Raw genomic sequence first — 22,298 nt, 5'->3', positions numbered from 1 at the left:
TTGCTCTCATCTTTCTTTTTCTCTCCTAATGGGACATAGATTCTCTCTTTTGAATATGTCATTTGTTTATTACATTTATCAAGGGTTTTAACATTATATGGGACTTTTAATTGCTTTTTTAAACACTCAGCAGATTGAATATTAAAAACAGACATGAAGGTCAACTATAAATAATATTTAAATTGCTCATGACATTTTTATTCTCTAATTTACTGGAAATATCAACTCTGCAGTCATGCTCCTGTATCTACTATTTACTTGAAACCACACACATGTCCTCCAGAGCTACTCTGGCTGCAGTCACAGTTCTGCCCTACCCCAAACCACCTTGTGCCTAGCAGAATAGGAGTCTTCCTCAGGTGGGAACGCGAAAATAAAGATGAATCGTGCATTATATTAAAATGTTTAACCCAAATATGCTGTCATTAATTCCAGTTGCGAACTACTGCTGAACCCCAAACAACAAAGAGGAATGTTAATTTCTGACAAATAAGGGAAAAATGGTTCTTTCTCAAAGCTGAGCAGTCTCAAAGATAAGGAAGCACAATTTCAATAAAAGAACTCAAGATGGCCTGAAGTTAAACACTTGCTTGGTGCAGAGACATTGGACCTTCAGAGTACCCTGCACTACAGAAAACAACATCTGTAAGCCAGCTGAATAAAGAGCAAGCAAGAGACAACCAATTACTATCCAATTAACAAATTAATTTCTGCTATAATGACACCATCTCTCTTGGCTTTCGTGGAAATGCATCATAGGTGAATTTGACCCTTTGACTCATTGAATTTTGATTGAGACAATTGTATCAGGCTTTATACAAATAATTAGCCAATACTTTCACATAACTCGATGTTTATTCATGGTATGATGATGGTACAAGTCCCACAGTCTTTCTTGCAGGTTCAGCAGTGTTGCTTGTAGGTAACCAGAATCAGGTCCTATGCGGTGATGAGACAGCTTTAAAACTACAGTCAAATTCAAGTGAATAAACTCCTATTCTGCTTAACTGTTCCATCTTAAAGCCAAGATTGTACCTGTGTAACTTTAACTTTACAAAATATCCTTTTTTTTTTTTTTCCTCCCTTATTTAGCTACAACTTTGTTACTTCTGGTTTATAATAATGACTGATAGAGGATGTTGCAAACACATAAAACCCAACAGCTTTAAAGTTCATACACTATGTAATCTGTCAGAATAGCTGATTTTGTTAAGGTATTATCTCCAAGTTCAGCTAATGTAAAGGTCCCCAAAAATTCTCTACTCAAAGGCCATAAGCAAAGGACTTGCCTAGGCACAAAGAAAGTATTTTGCAGCAAAGTTCAGCCCAAAAAAGTTTTAGAAGAGATTTTTTCCCCATTTTTTATAAGAGATTTTTTTCCATTTATAACTCTGTGGTTATGACTTTCTTCTTTGTTCCCAGGGGAAAACTTAGATAATCACAGTTTGATACAACTTCTGAATGTTTGCCCTGGAACATGGAAAAGGAGTCTCTGGAGACCCATTAAATACTTAAATGACCAGGAAAGCAAAATTATTCCAGGGAAGTAGCCTAAATGTTTGCATAGTGTGTAACAGATGACAATTTCTTTTACTCATAGCATTAAAATAATTTCCACTCATTTTTCCACACCATTTTTCAAGGATGCAATTTTAAAAATAATGCTTTAAAAGGGATGTACTCCCCCTTCAGACAAACCTTTTTCTGCTAAACTACTGTACACAGAAATCTCTAATCTGCTGCTGGAGAACATTACTCATACTTACATTTTCCTATTTCTCATACAATAACTGTATAATCTGTTAAAAATTCACATTTTAGGCACTTACCGCTAGTGATCTTGATTTTGTTAATTTGAAATTGTTCTCATCACAGTAGTGGCTTGTTTGACTTCTGACATCTCCACAAGAAGAAGGTCCTTTGTGCATGTAGCTCAGATAGCACCTGGAAAAGAGGAACTGCAAAGAATGTGGTATAAAGTAGTTGTCTTGATTTATTTTTATCATGTGCCTAGTTAGGATTTGATACATGTTTGAGCCCATGGGATTCTTTCCGTTCATTTTCAATCCAAGTAGAAAGGGGCCCTGTTCAATTCTACTTACCCTGAACTTGGATTATAAAATTTACACCATCCCATGGAGGTATCTCTCAAAGTCATACTCTTTCTGAAGAATTGTTGCTAACAAGTACAGCCCCAGTGGCTCCTTCAACTTCAACTACAGTAAGATTGTTTTCACGTAAAAAAATATTCTGTTGGTTATGTCTTTTTTCATGCAAGGGCTATTTTAGTCATAAAATCTAATAAGGCAAGACTTGCGTAAAGAAATTGTTTCCAAATGTGTTCTGAGGATGTGAGTGAGTTTGTGTGGCAAACTGGGACAGTAATGGGAAGATTGTGGAGTCCCAAATGGGTGAAAGGGTTGGAAACGACCATATATGCACTGTCACTTCTCAAAGACAATCATACACAAATCTGCAAAAATGCTCCAGGAAATCAAATTTATAACTAACACTCAGGAGCTTCACAATCCTTGCCCTCAAATCAGATTTATTTGGGATTATCATCATAGGAAATATGGACAAATACAGCAGAATAAAAACACACAGTTGTAGATTGCCTTCTTGAAAATTAAATTAAAAAAAAATACTGGCTAGATCATAACCCATAACAATTTACATGATATATCGGTCATATATCTCAAGATAAAAGTACAAAATAAAACTCTTGAGAGGTCATTTATAGCTACAGCTCCTCAGTGTGCTCAATGCAGGGTACATGCCCAGAATGCTGTGGAGAGATGCAGATACAAACACCATTTCTTGGGGCCCCATGCAGTGTTTTGGTAGCGCAGCCTTGCAGAGATAAAACTACTGTTCAGGGAGAGGCTCTCTCAAGAAGCCTTTCTGCCATATGAACCCAAATTTCACCCAGCCCAAAGCCTTAACCAACATGTGTTGGCTCTTTTGGTCTTCTCCATCAAAGAAAATTCCTCCTCATCCAAAATACACACCAAGCTTTGGGACATGTCCAGGCAAAATCTTGCTAAGAATAAACGAAAGAAAGGAAGAGAATCAGCTCACGTTAACAAAAAAATAAGGATTCTTCTTGTATTTCAGTAACATCTACCACAGTGATAAAATCTGAATACAAATGAGCAAATAGGATTATTTATAGAAAAATCACTCTTCTATCCTAATGAATGAGATCTGCAGGCAACAAGCACCTCCTGTGAAAACAGGAGCTCCACAGGGTGCTTCAAGTTCTCTGCAGAATCTGTTATATTTTCTGCTTGTATTTCCAGGTGAAATTGTTTGCAGAGTAATAAATCTCAATGGAATAGAGACACAGAAAAAAACCTTTAAGTTCAACTATGGTAAAAGTCTGAAATTGAAAATATAAAGATTAAATTCTGATTGTTTCAGACTTTCAGTCTCAGTCAATCATAAATTACCATGTTGAAAAACAGTCAGTAGGAAATATCTATTTTGGCCTAGTTTTAAAAGATAGTAGTAATCTTTTGTTCTTTTCAAATTTGGTGGGAACTATATAGGTGATCTATTCATCTAAAATAAGTTTCTGACTTCTCAGATCTTAATCAAAAAGATTTTCCACTGCCACAGCATATGGCAACTTACAATTAAAAAAGTCTGATATGACCATTCAATTACTTCTTTTGTCATAAGGACAATAAGAAGCCATAAGATGGTTTACATTTTATTACAAAGGAAAAAAAATTTTTTCAACATTCCCAAAAAGGATGCAAAGGTGCACGGAGCGGTCCAGGCTACTAATAATTTGCTCAAACACCAGCAGAGAATATATAAATTCTAAACTCTTAGCAAAAAATATTGATTGCGTTATAACATCTATGATACAATTTCATCTGTTAACATTTCATTCGTTAACGGCACTGTACAGAGATTTGTCCATGCTAAATACAAGCCTTGGATCAGATACACAAAACAATTTAAATGTATTTTTTACATCCTATATGCACAAACATTTCTTAAGTTAAAGCTATGCATACTACTTATGCATAGCACATTTATGGCTTACATATTCAATGACAGGAATTCCACCTTTTGGCATGCCCTTGTCCCAGGACTCAGAGCTTACACTGTTCCCAGCTCAATTTTGACTGCTTTGCTGTCAGAAAAGAGACAGTCAACAGGTATGGACATGTAAGGGTCCCTCAGCGAAGGGGATCGCTTCATGATTCCTTCTTCAATCGGACAACAGTGCCCCTGTTGAGGTGGAGCCTGATGCCTGCGGAGCTCTGGTTGGATCCCTGAAGCAGCAGATGAACAGCACACAGGTCTCAATCACCCTTGGCACAGAGGAGAGTGCCACTGCCCCTGTGATTCCCCTTCAGAGCGGACCATGGCTGATTAGAAAGACTTTTTCTTCAGTGAGGTAATAACCACGGGGTCCAAAAGGAGAACAGGGAGTGCAGCAACCCAAACCAACTGAGCGCCTACAACCTAAATGGGAGCCTAGAAGTTTCCTGGCAGGTTCCAGCAGAGGGAAATGAGGCTGGCTGCAGTTGTGTAAGACACCCAGACAAATCAGGAGGGGTCATGTGCAGCTTGAGGGAAGAAGAGATGAAAATGGAGTTTCTTTATGGGCACAGTTTGGGCTGGAGGGCTCATTCTGAGGCTTCTTGCAGAGGTAACTGCCCGTGTGCTGCCGTTTTTGCTGCCCCTCAAAGAGAAACAAACTCTAGCAAAGATATTGCAGGATGTATATTATCACCTTTGCATTTGAGATAAACCATGACATAAGGCCTCGGTGTCACCTTCCAATTCTGTCTGAGAGGTAACAAAACATTTTGCTGAAGTGGAGCAATTTTTGTGTATTTCTGTTGCTGTTTCTTCCACCCTACAAAACAGTAAGTACCAGCTTCATGGTAGAGCTGACACCAGTGCTGATGTCTTTCAAAATATTACAGGATTCACAATGTTTTAATCTTTAACACCAGATGCTATTCAATTAATTTTAAAGAGATACTTCAGATATTTTCAAATTTGTTCAACACCAGTTCTGTCCATATGGCAGCCACTGCAGTAGGGATGAATCTTCATTCACACAGGCTGCTCAGTGTAACTTTACAACTTCCCTGTACAGTCTACAAACATTTATTTCCAGATATTTTTAGGAAGCTAACAAGTAGGACTTTGATGGTGCATGCAGCATGATTGCATGGACAAGTATCTAGAAACACATTTCATTTTGATTTTCCATTTTCATTGGACACCAGCAGCAGTGACACGTAACAGCAATCCCAGGCAGATGACAAACATCTTGTTTTCACATGTTTCGTGATTAACTGGAAATGTTTGGTACCAGTGATGCAACAAAGCAAGGTCCAACTTTGGCTGAAAAAGTTATTTTTGCTAATTTAAGAAAGCATAATAGAAGAGGAAAAAGCAACACATAAACAACTGAAATCTTGCGAGTTTTTAAGTGCCTTGAGTTACCAGCTCAGGGTTCTACATTTTACATTTTTGAAGATTTTGTTCAATCACTCTTCACAGAAATAGGATGATCCAAGAACAAGTTGACAGATAACAGCCTCTGAGATCATGAGGTAGGAACAGCTAGAGTTCTTTTCTCCTGAAACAGAGGTCAAATGAAAATTCATAAATGAGATTTTTTACACTACTACTTCCAATATTCCATATTCTTCAATTGAGGATCATTTATCACATGATCATTTAGTCTGACACTAAGGATTCAGAGATTTAAAAGTGGTTTTTTTTCCTTCTTTATATTGAATTTTTTTAAGGTGACATTGAAAGTGGGGTATTCTGTGTCCCCATTTCAAAATTTTCTAACACAAGTAAGCACAACTGGGATGGAACAAAGAGGTAAAGAACAGCACTGAAGCAAGCCTTTATGGTATAAAACCACTTCCCATTCAATGAAAGAAATTAACAAATTACCTGTCCTGCCTGAAATGTCAGAAGCTTTTAAGACATTGCAAATCTAGTTCTGTACCAGTGCTTCTGTCTGCTCCGTGGCTTTTACAATATCTTCTGACTTCTTACAGTGTTTAGGCTCACCTGGAAGACAAACAAATGTGACTGGGAACCTGAATGAGGAAGTTAACCAAGTCAAGTGAATCTGCACAGCCATAGACAGACAGACAGAATCTAGTTCCTCAAGATATTTTAAGGTTAAAATGAGGTTTCAGTCACTGCTTTCTTTAATTACTTTCTCACCAGTATAAGCGTCAGCTTGAATTAAATAATCATTATGGTTTATCCATAAGGCAAAAGATAGATCGAAAGAAATAGATCACAGCATGAAAGAAAAAAAAAAAACTATGAAGACTTTTACATGAGTGTTAATAAAGTGGGTTTGGTTCATTTTTTTTCTTCCAGCTTACTAAAAGTCAAAATTTACCCTCTGCAAAGCTCTGCTTAAATCCTCTTTACCGTAGGCTTTCAAATCAGAGTCTAAGCTTCTCCCAGACAATGAAAGATGCCAGTGTCAGGTTCTAAGAATTCAGTCAACTCAATCAGACAGGAGCAATGACACAGAGTAGCACAAGCAGCTTTCAAACTAAGCAATACAACACGAATCTAAAATAGACAGTCACAGAATTAAACTCTTGCTTAAACTATTCCTTCAGTTGCTTCGAATGAGTACAGATGAGGAATTCATACACTAAGATGGTAGGCAGGGTACAATGTAGCAAACTCACAGCGTTATTTACTAACTACACACAGCAACTTCTCAGTTTTATCCACTTGATCCAGGGATCCCACCATAAGAACACTGAACACAAAATATCGAAAAGGACAGAAGTCTCAAAAGTGGAAAAGATGATGTAGGAGAAGCTTAAAAGCTATAAAAATAGAGAGGGGAATATTTTGGAAAGCCAGAAAACAAAAGTAGAAGTAGCTGAAAGGGAAAGTAGATGATGCATGATGTGAAAGGAAAATTGAAAGATGATGGCGAGTTGAAGAGGCTGACAGTTTACAAAAGAGAATAGGGAGAGAGGAAAGAAAACTCAAGAGAGCAAGCATGAAAAAAGAAGAAAATTAATACCTATGAATCTGCCATGGCTTCACTGTAAAGAAAATAAGAATTGCTACTGATTTCACCCTTGTTTAACTACCTCGAATGGTGGCAGAGTGTGCACTGTCCACTCTGCAATGCACCACAGGTAGATGTGGCTTATTTTACATAAATTTAGTGTAGGTAGAATACAGACAATCAATACTTCAAAGGCTTTTAAAGTCTCAAAATTGGAATAAAACTAATTAGAACAACAATGTCTATGGATTTTTCAGCCTGTGGCTCTTTAGGGAGGGATTTAGCAAAACTTTATTATCATTATTATCCATAAAAACAAAAAAGGGAAGGTGAGAAGAAGTACAAAAGTAAAAGCTATTTATCTAAATATTTAAATTTTACACAAGACACTTGAGTTTGTGGAAGCCTTAATACTCAGCACAGAATATGCAGAGTTGAAAGTGACCCACAGGGATCTTAGCATTCAGCTCCTGGCCTTACTCAGCACCATCACAAGGAATCACATCATGTGCCCGAAAGCCTTATCCAGATGTCTCTTGAACTCTGTCAGGCTTAGTGCTGTGACCACTTCCTTGGACAAACTGTCCTGGTGCCCAAACACCCTCTGGGTGAAGAACCTCTTTTCTAATATCCAAACTAAACCTCCCCAACACAATTTCAGGGCACTCCCTTAAGTCCTGTCACCAGTGAGGAGGAGAAGAGGTCAGTGCCTGCCCCTCCTCTCCCCCTCATGATAAAGTTGTAACTGCAGTGAGGTCTCTCCTCAGTCTCCTCCAGGCTGAACAGACCAAATGACCTCAGCTCTCCTCATACAGCTTTTGCTCCAGACCCTTCCCATCATGTGGCCTCCTCTAGATGGTCCCTAATAGCTTAATATCTTTCTTATATTGTGGTATAAATTTCAAAAACCTAAATATTAACTTCTAAGACATATATAGCTTTTTGTTTGTGCACCAAGTTTTTTATGTGACAAAAAAATGTGGTTGCTAATGGCTGTTATCTTATAAACCCTATCTTTTTTTATGAAGACACTATTTGTTTTTAATCTAGCCTTTCCTCCATCCTCATCTCATGCACGAACATGGCTTAGTCCCAGGTTCGTGGTTTACCCAGGGAGCACAAGGCAGCAGGCAGCACAGCAATCTGCTCCCTCTCTGTTCAGACACAGAGGGTTCCTCAGGCCCTGAGCTCCACGGGGCACCACACCACTGAGCGGTCACCAAGCACTCGTATGGCACAGATGGTCCCCTGATGCCACCTGCAGCACCATAAATCAAACTGGATGTGGTTGGTGTGGGTCTGTCCACTGCTGGTTAACCTGTTGTTCTCCAGAGGTTCTCACTGACTGCTGGTGACGTTGAATGTGCACACTCGATGGGACTGGGCAGTCCTCTCCTATCATACAGAGTGAAGCTACTGGAAGTCTGTTGTATCACAGAATTTATTATCTCCCTTGCATTTTGATATTAAGGATTAACGTGGCTATCATTACAAGTGAGAAGTTAAGTTTGCCAATTAGCATTTATAAATCATTGAAATGTGGAGTCGTTTAATTAAACATAAGCAGTTTTTAAAATTAATGTTTTAATTAATAAATCACTCAAGAGAAAAGGAAAATCATCACTTAAAAAAATCACCTTATAATAGTTTCATTTAATCTTGTACCATTCAATTAAATGAAAGTGAAATGATGGAAAGGAAAAAAAGTATTGTGAAGAAAAACAACATTCAGTCACAACTGCAGTGGTTGTATCAGCTACCCTCCAGTCTTCCCTTTGCGCCAGCCTGGACCCAGGCAAAGCTACTCCTGTCACCAAAATGGGATGGTCTACAACAAGAACACCTAGAAAGAGATGTGACACAAGGAGCAGAAAACAGCCCCTTTTCAATTTTTTAAATGGGGAACCCCCTCATCATAGCACATCCAAACATTCGTTGACAGTTCCCAAGAATGCACACACGTCATCTTCCTGTGTTCCCCAACTGTTATTACTGAATCACAGAAAACTTAAGTGGATTTTCTGCTTTTTATAAAAGACAGAACAATGACAGCTAACATATGAAATTTCAGCCTGAATAACCATTTTGCTTTTCTTTTTCCTTTCTATCTCACCCTCCCAACCCTAGCAGCCACAGGTGCTCACTTCTTCACCCTGGGAGTCAGCAAGCACTCTGGACATTCCCTTAGCCTTCTATCCCCCTATCCTCAGTACAGAAACCACAGAAGTAGAGAAGTCTTCTTCTTGGAAGAAGTATGGAGAGTGCTAATACTGTCCTGATAGATGTATGGTATCTCTTACAATAATCAGTCTAATTTGTGAAACAGGGAAAAAATGTAAGGTCATGTGTTTGCTGCCATCTGCTTGCTTGAAGCAGCATTCCATTGAAAATGTCAGACCTTGGTTATAAGAGGCCTGTCAGGATCCAATGGACATCAACAGAGGTGCAAAAACACTATTAGAAACCTAATGGCTTCTTACCCATTTCATGAGTTTTGCAGTTTGAAGTTTCAAAGGACAATGCATTCTCTAAAAAATTTCCTGTCTTAGAAAACAAATGAGATGAGCATTTTATAAGATAATAAATCTCTGTTCTCATTGGAAAGGTGGAATGTAAAAATTGACAAGGCAATAGAGTGAACTAACTGCACGCTGAGTTATATCTGATCTCTCAAACATCATTTTTGTTGGTCAGCCATCTAAAGACCCACAAGTACAACTGCACCACAGCTGCCTTCTGCCAAGTCTGAAAGATAAAAGATGCAGCATTTCCTACTGTATTCCTCATCCAGGAGATGGGGAACTTCTCTAAGACACTTTAATTTTTAGTTGAGCTTTAATACAAACCTGGTGTAAAAAATACATGTAAAAAGATAAAATGTCAGTTATTAGACAACTTCAAATGCTGTGAAAATAATTTTGGTGTAAATATTTTGATTTAGGGCTCTAAATTAACCATCTGTTATTTCTGGTAGAAAAAAACCTGTCAACAATAAAAGCATGGAGCCGTGGAATCTGGAAATCTAGAGTAAGTGGGAGTTCTCCATAAAAAGGCTTTTTGAGAAATATGCCAAGTCATATACTCATGTCTAAGCTAAGCATTATAAGCACTTCAGTGTTGCTGCTCAGACAATGCCGTACTTCTGGCACAATATTGCAAGGCTTACTGTCATTAAAGCATTAATGAGTTTTGCATTTTAAGTAAAAGTGAGGAAAAGCAGTGTCATTATAGCCTTGATTATTCTTATTACCCTATCGCCTCAAAGCTCATTCTAACTATAAGCAAACTCAGAAAATAAAAGGAAGATGCACAGGGTCTTTCTCTTTGTTTGATAACATCTATTCCTCAATGGCTTGTTGCCCTTGATACTGTGTTGCAGTTCCCAGATAGCTGACGTGGTCATCTTGTGATAAAATACTTACACTGCAAAAACATATTCTGACATTTTAGTGATTTTCTGGCTGCACTTGTCTAGCAGCTACAGTCAAGAGACTGATCTTCCTGATTAAGAGGATGACACAGTCCCATGACTACTACAGTTGGCAAATTCCATCTACTTTGGCTTAACCCTTAGATTCATGCTATGTTTGGTACAAAGGGTGTGGTTCACAAAATAACAATCATATTAGCTGCCCAAACTAAGGAGAGCAAATATTAATAGCATAATTACTTATTCAAAAAGAAAGTATCAGGCAATTCTGTTTTGAAAGTTTATATTATTCTCCAGAAAAAAATGGCTACTTAATTGTAAATATATATCTTTAAATTATTCTAAATCCATTCTTCAAGTTCAACTAAAATATATTCTCTAAAGAATTTTCTAGCAGATCCCAAATAGCTGATATCAAGAAGTTGATATTTGTTGAATATGCTTCTATTGATGTTTTAGGATACTACCACTTCTACACAGGCCTGAAGAAACTGTCCTGCGCTGGTGGTTTGTACAACGCCTTATTTCAATATTTTACATTGCTGTTGATGTTTGACAGGGAGATACCAGACACTGCTGCAGCTTCACCCTGGACAGCTTCATTAGACTGGCTGGTGCTCTGTGATGAAGCATTACCATTCAGTGGGTCTGTATTCTGTGTCTCTTGCTGGGCATCGCTGAGATCTTTGTGGTTCGGATCAGAGTTAGTGCTTTTTTCTGAGATGGATTCATCACTCAGAGGAGTGTCGAAAGAGACTACTTGTAGGACGATGGATCTGGGAGGACAGGTAGTACCATCACTTCCCTGACTACTCTCATTTTGTGTCTTTGTTGCCTCTTCCTGTAACTGTGCATCTGTGGAATTTCTGCTTTGGTCTTTTTCCTGTTCACCAACACTTTTCACAAGTTCTACAAAGAGGGAACAGAATAAGTGAATTAGGTAAGAAGGATACGCCACAATGTTTTGATTTCAGAGTAGTGACAGAGGTGCACACAGGAACACTGTGAACATCAGTTTCTGCATGAGGCCATGCCCACTGTTTAATATGGGTCCGATTCTGCTACTGACTGCACAACTGCAGCAGAACTGTAGTGGTCCTTTTTCTGGTTTGATGTCTACTACCTCTTTTTTGGCCACAATACAGAGCAAGGAGCATCATCAGACAACAGCGACCTGAAGGATGGGAGCAGGAGGACCTCTTGCTGCAAGCATGTCCCTCTGCAGTGGTGTTTACCAACACAGCACCAGGAAGAGCAGAGCTCATCATTTCTGCAGGAGACAGAGGGCACGGAGGGGAACGCCTTGCTGGGGATGGGGCAGCATCAGAACTGAGGGGAAGCCCTGAAAGAAACTGGCCTACCAACCTGGAAAAGTCCAAACCACCCTGTGTGGAACAAGCTGGAACAAGCTATAGGGGGGCTATGCATGTGCTGTCCAGTGCTGCTGCCTTTTTGGCTAATGGCACATCTAGAACAGGAAGGAATGGATATGGGGGAAACTGTGCTTCAGGGGACAGCAGCAACAGGAAAAAATAATGTTTGTCCTTGCTCTAGAGAACAGTACAAATGAAATGGCCCAGAGTAAAAGGAGAAAGGTCAGAACAGAACAGCACAGAGAGGTGGCTCCAGGAATAACTAGATGAAAAAGAAACTGTGAATGGAAAACTTGTGATGGTAGGTGAAGAGTTCAACAAAAAACAAATGTACCATCTTCATGGAGGGCCTATTTTCTTGCTACTATAATCTGTATTTCACAAATTTAGATTTTAGAATCTGTAAAGTAGTATAGAAGATACCAAATACTGTCAATTTAAAAAGTTAAAGTATTTCAGTTTGAGGAATATGGGCATAAAACAGCTGCATGACATTGCATCAAATTTCTAATTTGGATGGTAGAAATTATTAACCAAGCACTGAGATCCTTACTGAGTTCAACTGGCAGCTCCCAGAAACTCTGACTGTGAGTGACCACTGCAAATCCAGGCCACAAGTGATTGCACATGACAACTGAAAGATAACCCAGACTGTAAGCACATCTTTATTCCTGTCAGCATTTGGCACCACCTCACCTTTCTAAATCCAGAGAAAAGTTCTGACTGAAGTACAATTTGGTTTATGAAATGGGAGGGAAGGGAACACCTTCAAAACTGCAAAAGCATGGAATGGTAAATTTCCTTCTTTTGTCATTTATATTTTCTAGTGTGTTTTTTTAAAACATCAGGAACTCTAACATTTGAACAATTTTTAAATAGTTAAACCATTTTCCCCAAACTTTAGAGTCCTGTTTAGTAGGATCCCAAATCTTCTGAAATTTGTATGGGTAGTTCTTTTTCTACAGACTTCAATGTCAGACTTCTTACAAAGAAGAGGTTGGGCTAAAGCCATTGAGAAATATGTATATGGAACTTGATGCATGTTCCACCTAGAGACATTATTTAAAGCATCTGTCACTCATGATATAACCTACCTACATAAGGCTTTTTTTTTTCCTAAGAAAGATATTTACATGCCATATTCATCTCCAAATGGCAGAACTGCAGAATTTTTCCTTTGCTTCATAAAAAAAGGAAATCCAAAGACAAAATATTTCATATGCTGTTCAGATGCACCAGTAAGTTAAAAACAGCAAAGCTGAATTATGAGCACACATAAAACTGTTATACTAATGTAGCTCATGCTGGTGAGATTTTTAACTAAAAAATCTAGTGAGAAGAGAGTGTGTTTCTCACTGAATGTTGGTTTTGGACTATTCTAGCCAGAATTGAGGTGTGTCTTGGTGAAACTGGATAGCTGACCATTTTATTCATATATTAGAAAGCTCAGAATATTCATACATGCAAAATTAACTATTATTTTTTGTTCATAAATATATAAATATCAAATTGTTTTCATTTACTCCCTAGGAAACCTAAACTGGAAAAGGGAGATTAATACTTTAATAATAGAAACTCTGATGACCAGTTCTTGACTTATGCCACAATGGTCTCCAATTTCTGTGACTGCCCTTGAGATGATCTCAAATTTGTCTGTTTAAGGATACCTAAACCAGAGCCAAACTCAGGACTAACTGATGGATGGAGCTTTGAAACGAAGTATCTCTTCACCAAGATACACTTGATAATATACCAGATAAAAGTTATGCTTTAAATGCCTTTTGCATTTAAACTGTTGTGAGACTACAGGACCACCAGCAAGAGGGGCCTGTGGGAGTGAAAGAGATTGAGAAGCCTCAAGTTCAAAATCCTCTATGCTGATGTCACAAGTGTCATTAAGACTCCTCTCTGTGTCATTAAAACCTCCCTCTGTTTTCTTAGTATTAGGTCTCTCACCTGCTGGATATCTGACTCTATGTTCTGACTTGCTTTCCTTCACTCAGCTTTAATCCACTGCCAGAAAGATGAAAAATACTGGCTTCTTATGTAATGTCAGCCACTTGTGAAATATGCAAATTGTGCTGGAAAAATATAGATTTCTTCTTCCTATAACAGCTAACAATTGTACTGTATACTACATAGGACCTTTATATACATATAATACTTGGAATTCTCCATAATTTCTGCTGTCTTATATCACTCTGATGACACAGAATTACCTAGCAGTCTAAATGAGGCTGAGACTGGAACAGTGACCAAATAACTAGAATTCAAGCAGGCTACTGCTCAACTAGTCCTACTAATGTAAGAGAAATGGAGCTGGCACAGTGTCTGACCCCCACTGCTGTGCAGGAAGAATTGTAATAAATACTGTGGCCATCTCTGCCTCCAGCCAGCCAAAAAAGGCCAGGACCTTCTGAGGGCAGTGAGCCAGGCTGCTGCCCCTCACCCTGCTCTGGGCTTTTGGGAAGAGCAAGCTCCCCCTTCCTATGGGCACATCACCATGGCCAGCCAGAGATTGAAATGGAGTATGTTAAATGAACCAGGTAATCTGGCATTTGCAACAGTCTCAATATTCAATAAGAATAAATAGATTAATAAGATATAAAAGATTAAACAACCATCCATCTTGGGCCCTCAGAAAATTTTTGGGGGTTTGGGGTGTGTCAGCAGTGAAGAGCTCAGGGATTGTCTCAGCCATTTGGATAAAGGCAGGCAGGACTTTGTGCAGTGCAGTCAACTCGGGCTATGTGTTGTTGCTGCTACTGGTTTTGCCCTCTCTGCTTTAATTTGGCAAAAGTGCCAGGAGCCTGGCCTGTTTATGTATTTTTCAGCTGTTGGGTTTGTTTTCTTTAAGTTTTCATCCAAGCATTATTCAGGAAAATTTGTGTGAATTCCTCTATAAAATAAATGGCATCTCCTAATTGATCTCTTAGGGTTGACTGGAGTTTATCCCTCTTTTCTGCATTTCTGTGCTGTTTCTGAAATCCTGTCCTAAAGCACTGTCCTTTATGAGGAGGAATAATGGCATTTGACCCATAAACATGAAAGAAATTGCATCTTTCTTCCTTTGTGTTAGGCTGGACTACTGGAAAAATAGCTGTAATGCAATATTTTGTTTGGAAAACAGGTAGGACTCATAAGGCAATAGCCAAATTTCAGAATAACCAAAAAATTCTGGTACCCAGTAATTTTGTATTTGCAGAAAATATGCTAACAAATGAAGGAAACTTCTTTCCCCTCTTCTTTTAATCAGATTATACACTTTTTTCATTAAGTCACTATGACTTTTTGTTTTGTTTTTCACCTAACAGGTGTCAGAAAATTTACTTGATTAAAGTTCCTTTTTTTCTTATTGTTTGATGGAGTGAATGGGAGCACTGAATCCCTATCAGTCCAATGAAAGACTACAATGTCCAAGAGACACTAGAACTGTCACAAGACTCGATCTCAAGCCCCCAGCTGTAGGATTCCGGTGTCCCCAAAGTACCACAGAGGCCCTGAAGGTTCTCTATGATCAACTAGAACACTGCTTTCCACCAGCCCTGTTTGTTACTGCCTGTGTCCTGAAAGTGTTGCCACACACTTTCAGGACATGGCCCAAGTGGTGAGGAAGCTTTGCTGCATTTTGCAACTTTCTCTTCTGTATATGTCCATCAACTTTCTTTTCCTCACCTTTCTTTTTTCACACAAAAGAGCATTCAACTGCTCTGACCTGCACAGTACAGGGCTTATAAATTACCTTCCTGTTTATAGCCACTGCATCACTTGGGCATGTCTTGGTTTAACAGGAATGGAGAGGCAAAACACAAAAGTCATGTGCAAGCAGGACATCTCAAACCAGCTAATGGCAGTGACTGTAAACGCCAGTAAAATAAATATCTGCTCAATCACACTGCTATTTCCATTGGCTGTGTTGAAAATAAGCTACAATTCTTTACCCTTAAAAAAGAATGTGATGATATGAAAGTTTTAACAATTAGAAAACTACTGAATTTGAGAGGAAAGCTGTTAGTCTTCACTAAGAATTAAATTATTTGAAAATTCTGTAATGAAGAATGCTGCTGGACATCCTGGACTCTCTGTGTATACTATGAAAAAACTTCGAGTTCCAGGTTTGTCTGCCTTTTTTATTGTAAAACAAAATTCTAGAAATCAGTGACAAAAGACTGAAACCAGGACAACATGGGAAGCAAATGTACCTTTCTAGAAGACATGTTCTCACATCAGTCATTTTAAAGAGAAAATTAAAAGACCAGGACAGAGCATCAAATTTTGCAGAGAAGGAGAGGACTGATCCTGATGCCTCTGGAACTACCAAGTTTGTTTAAAGACACGGTCAAAATTTCCCAAAAAATTATGATTCTCCCTTCAACCTGCCATTTCTAAACCCAAGAAAATATTGTGCTAACCCACAGAGTTATTTGGATATTGATTCCTCCCACTTTCAACTCCTCATGCAAATTTCACCACAGTTATAGGAGTCTATAAAAGCACTGCAACCCATGTAATCCAATGGCACTTAATGTTATAATATTATTATCTAATTAAATCAAACCTTTTCACTAAAGGATTTGGTTAAAAATAATTTGTGAGTTTATGGCTTCCTAGGGTTGCTACCTCCTGCTTTTACTCCTCTTCTGCTGTTTAGCTGTAAGCACATGGGCTTGAACGCTGGACAAGGAATGGAATGCTTATGAGCCTGCTAGAGGGAAAAGGTGCTCTAAGTGATGTAGACTGTCATGTGCAGAGATGGGCCAGCTCTCTGATGTGTACTCCAGGGAGATATAAAACAGGTTCCATTATTAGGTCAGTTACCATTCCTTAGTCTGTGCTTTACCAGGTATTGCCAATACCAAACATTTCTTCCTGCTCTTAGCTAAACCCCACTCCTTGCACTTACTCAGACCATGCTGAAAATTCTCCTTTTCCCACTTAACACATTTCTGAATTAGCTCAAAAACTGCTCATGACCTAAACAGTTTGGCACTGCAATTAAAATCACTGTCACTGATACTAGATGGGACTCCTTTAGCCCCCTGAATTGACTATTTTCCAACAGACTAAAACCGTCCATTAGGGTAGATTTCATGTGCCAAACTGTCAGTCAGTTTCTGTGACTGTCACACACATCCTCCCACGGCCCGCCCTTCCTAGCGGCTGCTAAGTCACATTAACATGCTATCAGATCATCACTCTCAGATTTTCACATTTCAGCAGCTGCTACTCTCTTCTTGTTAGTGAGTCTGCAGAGAAAATCTTTCAGACAAAATGGAACTGAACCCTGTGGTTATTGTGACTGGAAGTATGCAGAACTGAAAGTGCCCGAGGGGAGCCTGCAGGTACCATGCACAGGTCTTTCAGAAGAGACATTTGTTATTCTAAATTGCTGCCTGTGGAGGGGAAAAAAAACCCACAAACGGATCTCTACCCTAAAGATGCAATAGTTGTTCTTTTGTCACAGTTTTGCCATCAAAATTAAGCAGAGGCCTGTGTGAGAGACTCGTTTAGCCTCACATATTTTTCATCACACCTTGATGAGGTCAGTCATCCCAGGTTTACACTTTCCAGCCATGCAGCCCAGTGCACTGCCAAAAGTGCTGAGGACATTTGTCACTGATGTCTTTCCATTCAGATAATGCCAACTTGGGTCAGGTTTGTAACAATTACACTTATGTAACTCTTAAAAAGAATTAAGATAAAGACAATAAGTTTTTTTATACAACTGCTGTTGTATTATCCTGAAGATGGACCCATTTGATTGGCAGCTGGACCTTTGGTGTGTTATTCTGCATACCCTTGTGCTGTTATGTGACCTCAGGTGAATGTCCTGAGCTGCCTGTGCCTCTTTCTGTTCACTATACACAGAAAATAATGATACTTTTTTATCCCTCTAACTTTATTTACAATATCTACTGAAGAGATTAAAGCACGAAATCAGCAAGCATGATTACTAGTCTGCACCCTTATACTCTCTTAAGAGTACCTGAGCTTGCCAAGCACAGATTAACTTTATTAATAAATCTTTGGAACATTTCCATAGAACAAACTAAGCATGACTAAAGGAATAAACATTGTATTTTTTAAACATTTAATAATTGTATTACAATTATGTTCTAAGAAGTACACCATGAAGGATCTTACATGATAGTTAAATCTTTCCCGATGAGTTTTGTGTTTCTTACAGCTTTCTCAGTAGGTTAATAACTTTCAGACCTTAAAATCCACTTACAACACTTATTCTGTAATGAAAGAACCTCTCAGATACATCTGAACACATTTACTGTCCATTTGCTACAATATAATAATTGCAAACAGCAGCAGTCATCAACAATATGTGTTGAAATAAGCACAGGATGGAATAGTATCTTTATCACTGTGTTGAGTTGAACAGAGACAAATTATCTGGTGATTGGGGCTTGGAATATTAATTAAACATCAAGGCTTTCAAATTAGAATCCCAGATGTTTGATCATTATGGTAATTCCCTGTTAACAGCATTCCCTGAAAGGCCTGAGAAACATTCCTCTAATTCTCCAGTGGTGAAAGGTTGAAGACCCTTAGGCTAGAGAGCACTGAGCTCCTCTGCATCAATTACACAAGACATGGCCTTTTTAGCAAAATGGAGCCATCCTATTTACTGAGCCTTCTGTTAAGGAGCCTTTCAAGCAGCTGCCTAGATAAACACTTTCCTTACTAACACAGGGCTTTCCAAAAACAAAGCATGTTGTTCCTTGCACAAGCCGCTTGCTCTGAATCAAGTCTCAACAGCAACTATCTTTTCAGGGAGAGGTAGTGCCAGCATCTCCAGGAAAGCTTTCCTGTCAACAACACTGTCAGTGAGAATTAGCCTTTTCCTCTGGACTGCCTGGTACAGGAGCCAGACCATCTTCTCTGGCTCTTTCCAAGGGAGCCCTTGCTCCAGCTGAACTGCCTCTCACCAGAGCTATATGCATAACCTTATCCTGAAAAGCTGTCAGGGGTTCAGGTCATCCTCAGGAAACTATATGGAATGTTGCTAGTTTCCTTTCTGTATTCCTTGTGCATCTGTAGTACTACATTTTATACAGACAACTTCTCCTGAGCCTGTGAACTAAACTGGGAACAATATCTGGTGTTCGCAGAGCCCACTGACAAGAATGCAGATGGTTCCTTTAACAGCACAAGCTCTGTTTGTCATAGCTCAGGAAGTGTGTTAGAAGATCTGCACTGAGAGCCAGCCTGTTTACTACCACAGCACAGTCCTCATACATGTGACCCCCGCAGTGCATTCAGCAATTTGTAACTTGTCATGAATTATCTTGCTAGGAATGATGATAGCACTTCTTTCACCTGGCAGTGATTTATCTCTGACATCTCTTCTCTCAGTACATGCTCCTACTAACATATGAATAAAACACAACTTTGCACATATGCTCAAAGCAGCCTAAAGGTTTTTCATCAAGCATAGAGTCAGAGAAGGTAGCATGAGATCTACACAGGATGGGACTAATCATCTGAAGTTCAAGGGCTCAGGTTATTCACTTACAAGCTTAGTCAAACTTGGTTAACTTAGTCAAGTGGAAGGGGGATGTGCTGCAATATTTTTTTTATTCTTTACTAGATGTTCATTTTGCACAGCTTGATTAAGGATTTTCAGTCTTTGCAGGGTACAGCTTCAGAGCAGATCTACTGGACCAGTTGAAGCAGACTCCCTTTTCCATAAGGATTGCGTGTGCTACCTCAGAAAGTGGTCTATAGAGGACTATTGTTACTCAACAAAAAACTCTTGTAAAAGAGTCCTTAGGGTCCAGAAAATCCATTCCAAATGAATGAAAAATATAACTTCCAAAAAACCTATATAATCCATCCCACAGATGTTAATTTAAAATAAACCACTTTACTATCTGTTTACTAAAAAAATATAAATGTGTAATTAAAAGTATTTGCATTATTCACAAGGTTTCCTCTATAGGCTAATCAGACACCCTGAAGGTCTCTATGCCATGCTCCAATCAACTGCAGATGTTGCTGCAAGTAGCCTCTTTGTGGCAGCAGCTTTCTATCAATCTTTTCCTCACAGAGTAGTTCAAAAAACAGATTCAGCCACAATCACACAGAGATTCACACAATCACACAATACTGCTCATCAGGCTCTGGCCCCAACACCAGCTATTTTCACTTACCCACTAGCTTCCCTAATGTATGCTTTACTGCAATTCCATAATTCTGTTCAGGAAGTACTTAGACATGCTTCATTACTCAAGTTGATGGAAGAAAAGGAGGTTAGGACAACCACAATCTCAACAAAATCCATAGAGCCTTGAACATTAACATCTCTGTTTGTCAGAGTACAAAGCATGTCCAGAATTTCCTGGATTTTGCTGGGCCTCACATTGATATTGACTGCAATCTTACACAAAATAATTTTTAAATCTCTTGCTGCAAGTAGTTTTGTGTTTTCAATACCTGTCAACATCCCAGTAAAACTGGGCAAAATCTATCAGTAATTTATTAAGCACAACAAAACCCTGGGAATGAAGGGCAAACAATGCCCTTTGATAACACTGTACACCTCCAGAACAACATATCAAAAAGCTGATGCACCAGAACCAAACTGATTAGTTCTGTGTAACTGGAAATGCCAAACTTCCAGACAAGTTCTCCATTATGCCACACTGAAGGACCTTTCATGTCACCAGCTCAGGGCTACTTGATTTCTGTAGCTAAGTAGCCTTGGGCACTCAGATGGTCTTCCATTATTACTGACAACTGCAAATTAGCATTTTTTTCTTTTTGACCAGCCATTATTAGTTGGGCAACACCAAAGGAAGTAATTGGTTATATAAAGCTTCTCATGAAGAAGAGACAATATCAACGGAATCCTCTCTTCAGATGCCCCTTCCACCTGACTCTTTCAAACCTTTGTCACAAAAGATGTATGGAAGCTTATTCTTAATATCCTCCTAATGAGAATATTCATTTGCAATTTAGCGCTAAATTAGATTTTATCACTGTTCAGCACTCTTTTTCTGTCTTGTCTGACACCACTTTGGGAAATTGTTGATTTGGATGATGGGATGAAAAACAAACTGGCACTGGGTTTTGGGATCTCATTCCCAGCTGTCAGTGTCAGGTCACGTGCAGCAAGACCTGCCTCAGCAGTGAAATGGTATGCTGAAATATTCCAGGTGCTTACTAGGAAATAACACAGACTGGAGAAAATATTCCCAAATGGCATTCACTTGACCTGGATCAAAGCTATAAACTCTTTTCAATAATTATCACTCAGGTGATTGAAAAACATTTTTTGAAAAAAGAAAACAAAAGATTTTTGTTTCAAAAAGCAAACTCAGGTAACTGTAATTTCAGATAATTTTCAAGTATGGCTTATGAAATGAGAAGCAGGTTTGGCTTTATTAACTATCTACTGGCAAATGAAGAGTCACGTTTGGCTTGCTTGGGCCTAATGCATGCAGTGATTGCCCAGATCTTTAGATCCACTGGGTCATTTAAATAATTGCCTACAGCATAGTCCCAAGAAGCCTGCAATATTGAATTTTGTTCCATACAGTGGGGAACAAATAGCATTTCTAATAGCAAAGTACAACTTCTACGTTTCTGACGAAATGTGGCAGCACACACCCTTTGAATTGCTGATTTTGGCATTTAAAGCAGATGCCAGAACCAGTTACAATTAAAAGTGCAAAAATGCACATTTCTAAACCAGACCTCTAAAGACAAGCTGTGTAGCACAGAGCTTTATTGTATAGGCTATACTATAATTTACTCTCATCTTCTAACCCCCTACACCTCTTTAGACCTTCTGGGAGAGCAAAACAGGAGCATTGAAAACCAACATTAAGACATAAAATATATGAGTACAAGACAACTATGTATTCTTACAGGTTGAAAGAAATTAAAAAGGGGAAGTAGGTGAGATCTTAGGGAGTAACCTACAAACACATTCCACCTTAACATATCATACCTTCTGCTGCTAATTCTTTCCATCGTTCTTTGTTTGCTTGAATGATCTTCATCAAGTTGTCCTTGAAGCCCCTTAAGTCTACAGTTGCTAGAGAATTTTCTGTGTGAGCTCCTCCATCACCTGTACTTTTAAACCCAGGTCGTCTCTGTGCTTCAGCATTGCTTACTGCTCCCAAACTATTTTGGCTGGACAAGGGGAAAAACCCAAATTATAAACATAGTCAGGCAATTCTAATAATACATAAATGGTTCACGTCAATCAAGTTGCTTAGGAACTGACTTGGAAAAATGGTTTTTACCAGAGTGTGCCTAAGATACAAGATGTCTGGCTGACCATTTTCCAGGGAAAATTTGAAAAAAATGTGACAGCTGAAAACACATTACTTGTTATCCAATTCTTAAAAGAACATTTGCGCAGCCATTTAAGCACCTTCTTAGCTGTGTTTTTGAATGGTGAATGGTACCTTTGGGTCTCACAGGAAAGACA

At 38.8% G+C, this 22,298-nt stretch overlaps 1 protein-coding gene across 5 annotated transcripts in view; it reads right to left on the bottom strand.

The window, feature by feature from the left end:
* Positions 1-2,531: 2,531 nt before the first annotated feature.
* Positions 2,532-22,298, bottom strand: part of PDE1A (phosphodiesterase 1A) — a 205,002-nt gene continuing 185,235 nt past the window's right edge. For 3 of the 5 annotated variants that reach the window (XM_066322708.1, XM_066322704.1, XM_066322706.1), the window contains 2 exons: positions 21,813-21,997; positions 10,578-11,381 (listed from right to left, as the gene is read on the bottom strand). In XM_066322708.1, coding sequence (XP_066178805.1) covers positions 10,999-11,381; positions 21,813-21,997 — 568 coding nt within the window. In that variant the 3' untranslated portion in view covers positions 10,578-10,998. Of the gene's footprint in view, positions 5,615-5,943; positions 6,064-10,577; positions 11,382-21,812; positions 21,998-22,298 lie in introns of those variants that run through there. The other 2 variants (XM_066322705.1, XM_066322707.1) reach the window with 2 other exon arrangements.

This window comes from Sylvia atricapilla, chromosome 7 (genome assembly GCF_009819655.1).
Source record: "Sylvia atricapilla isolate bSylAtr1 chromosome 7, bSylAtr1.pri, whole genome shotgun sequence".
NCBI lineage: Eukaryota > Metazoa > Chordata > Aves > Passeriformes > Sylviidae > Sylvia > Sylvia atricapilla.
The sequence above is the reverse complement of the archived record's forward strand: the minus strand, read 5'-3'. Positions and strand labels throughout refer to the sequence as shown.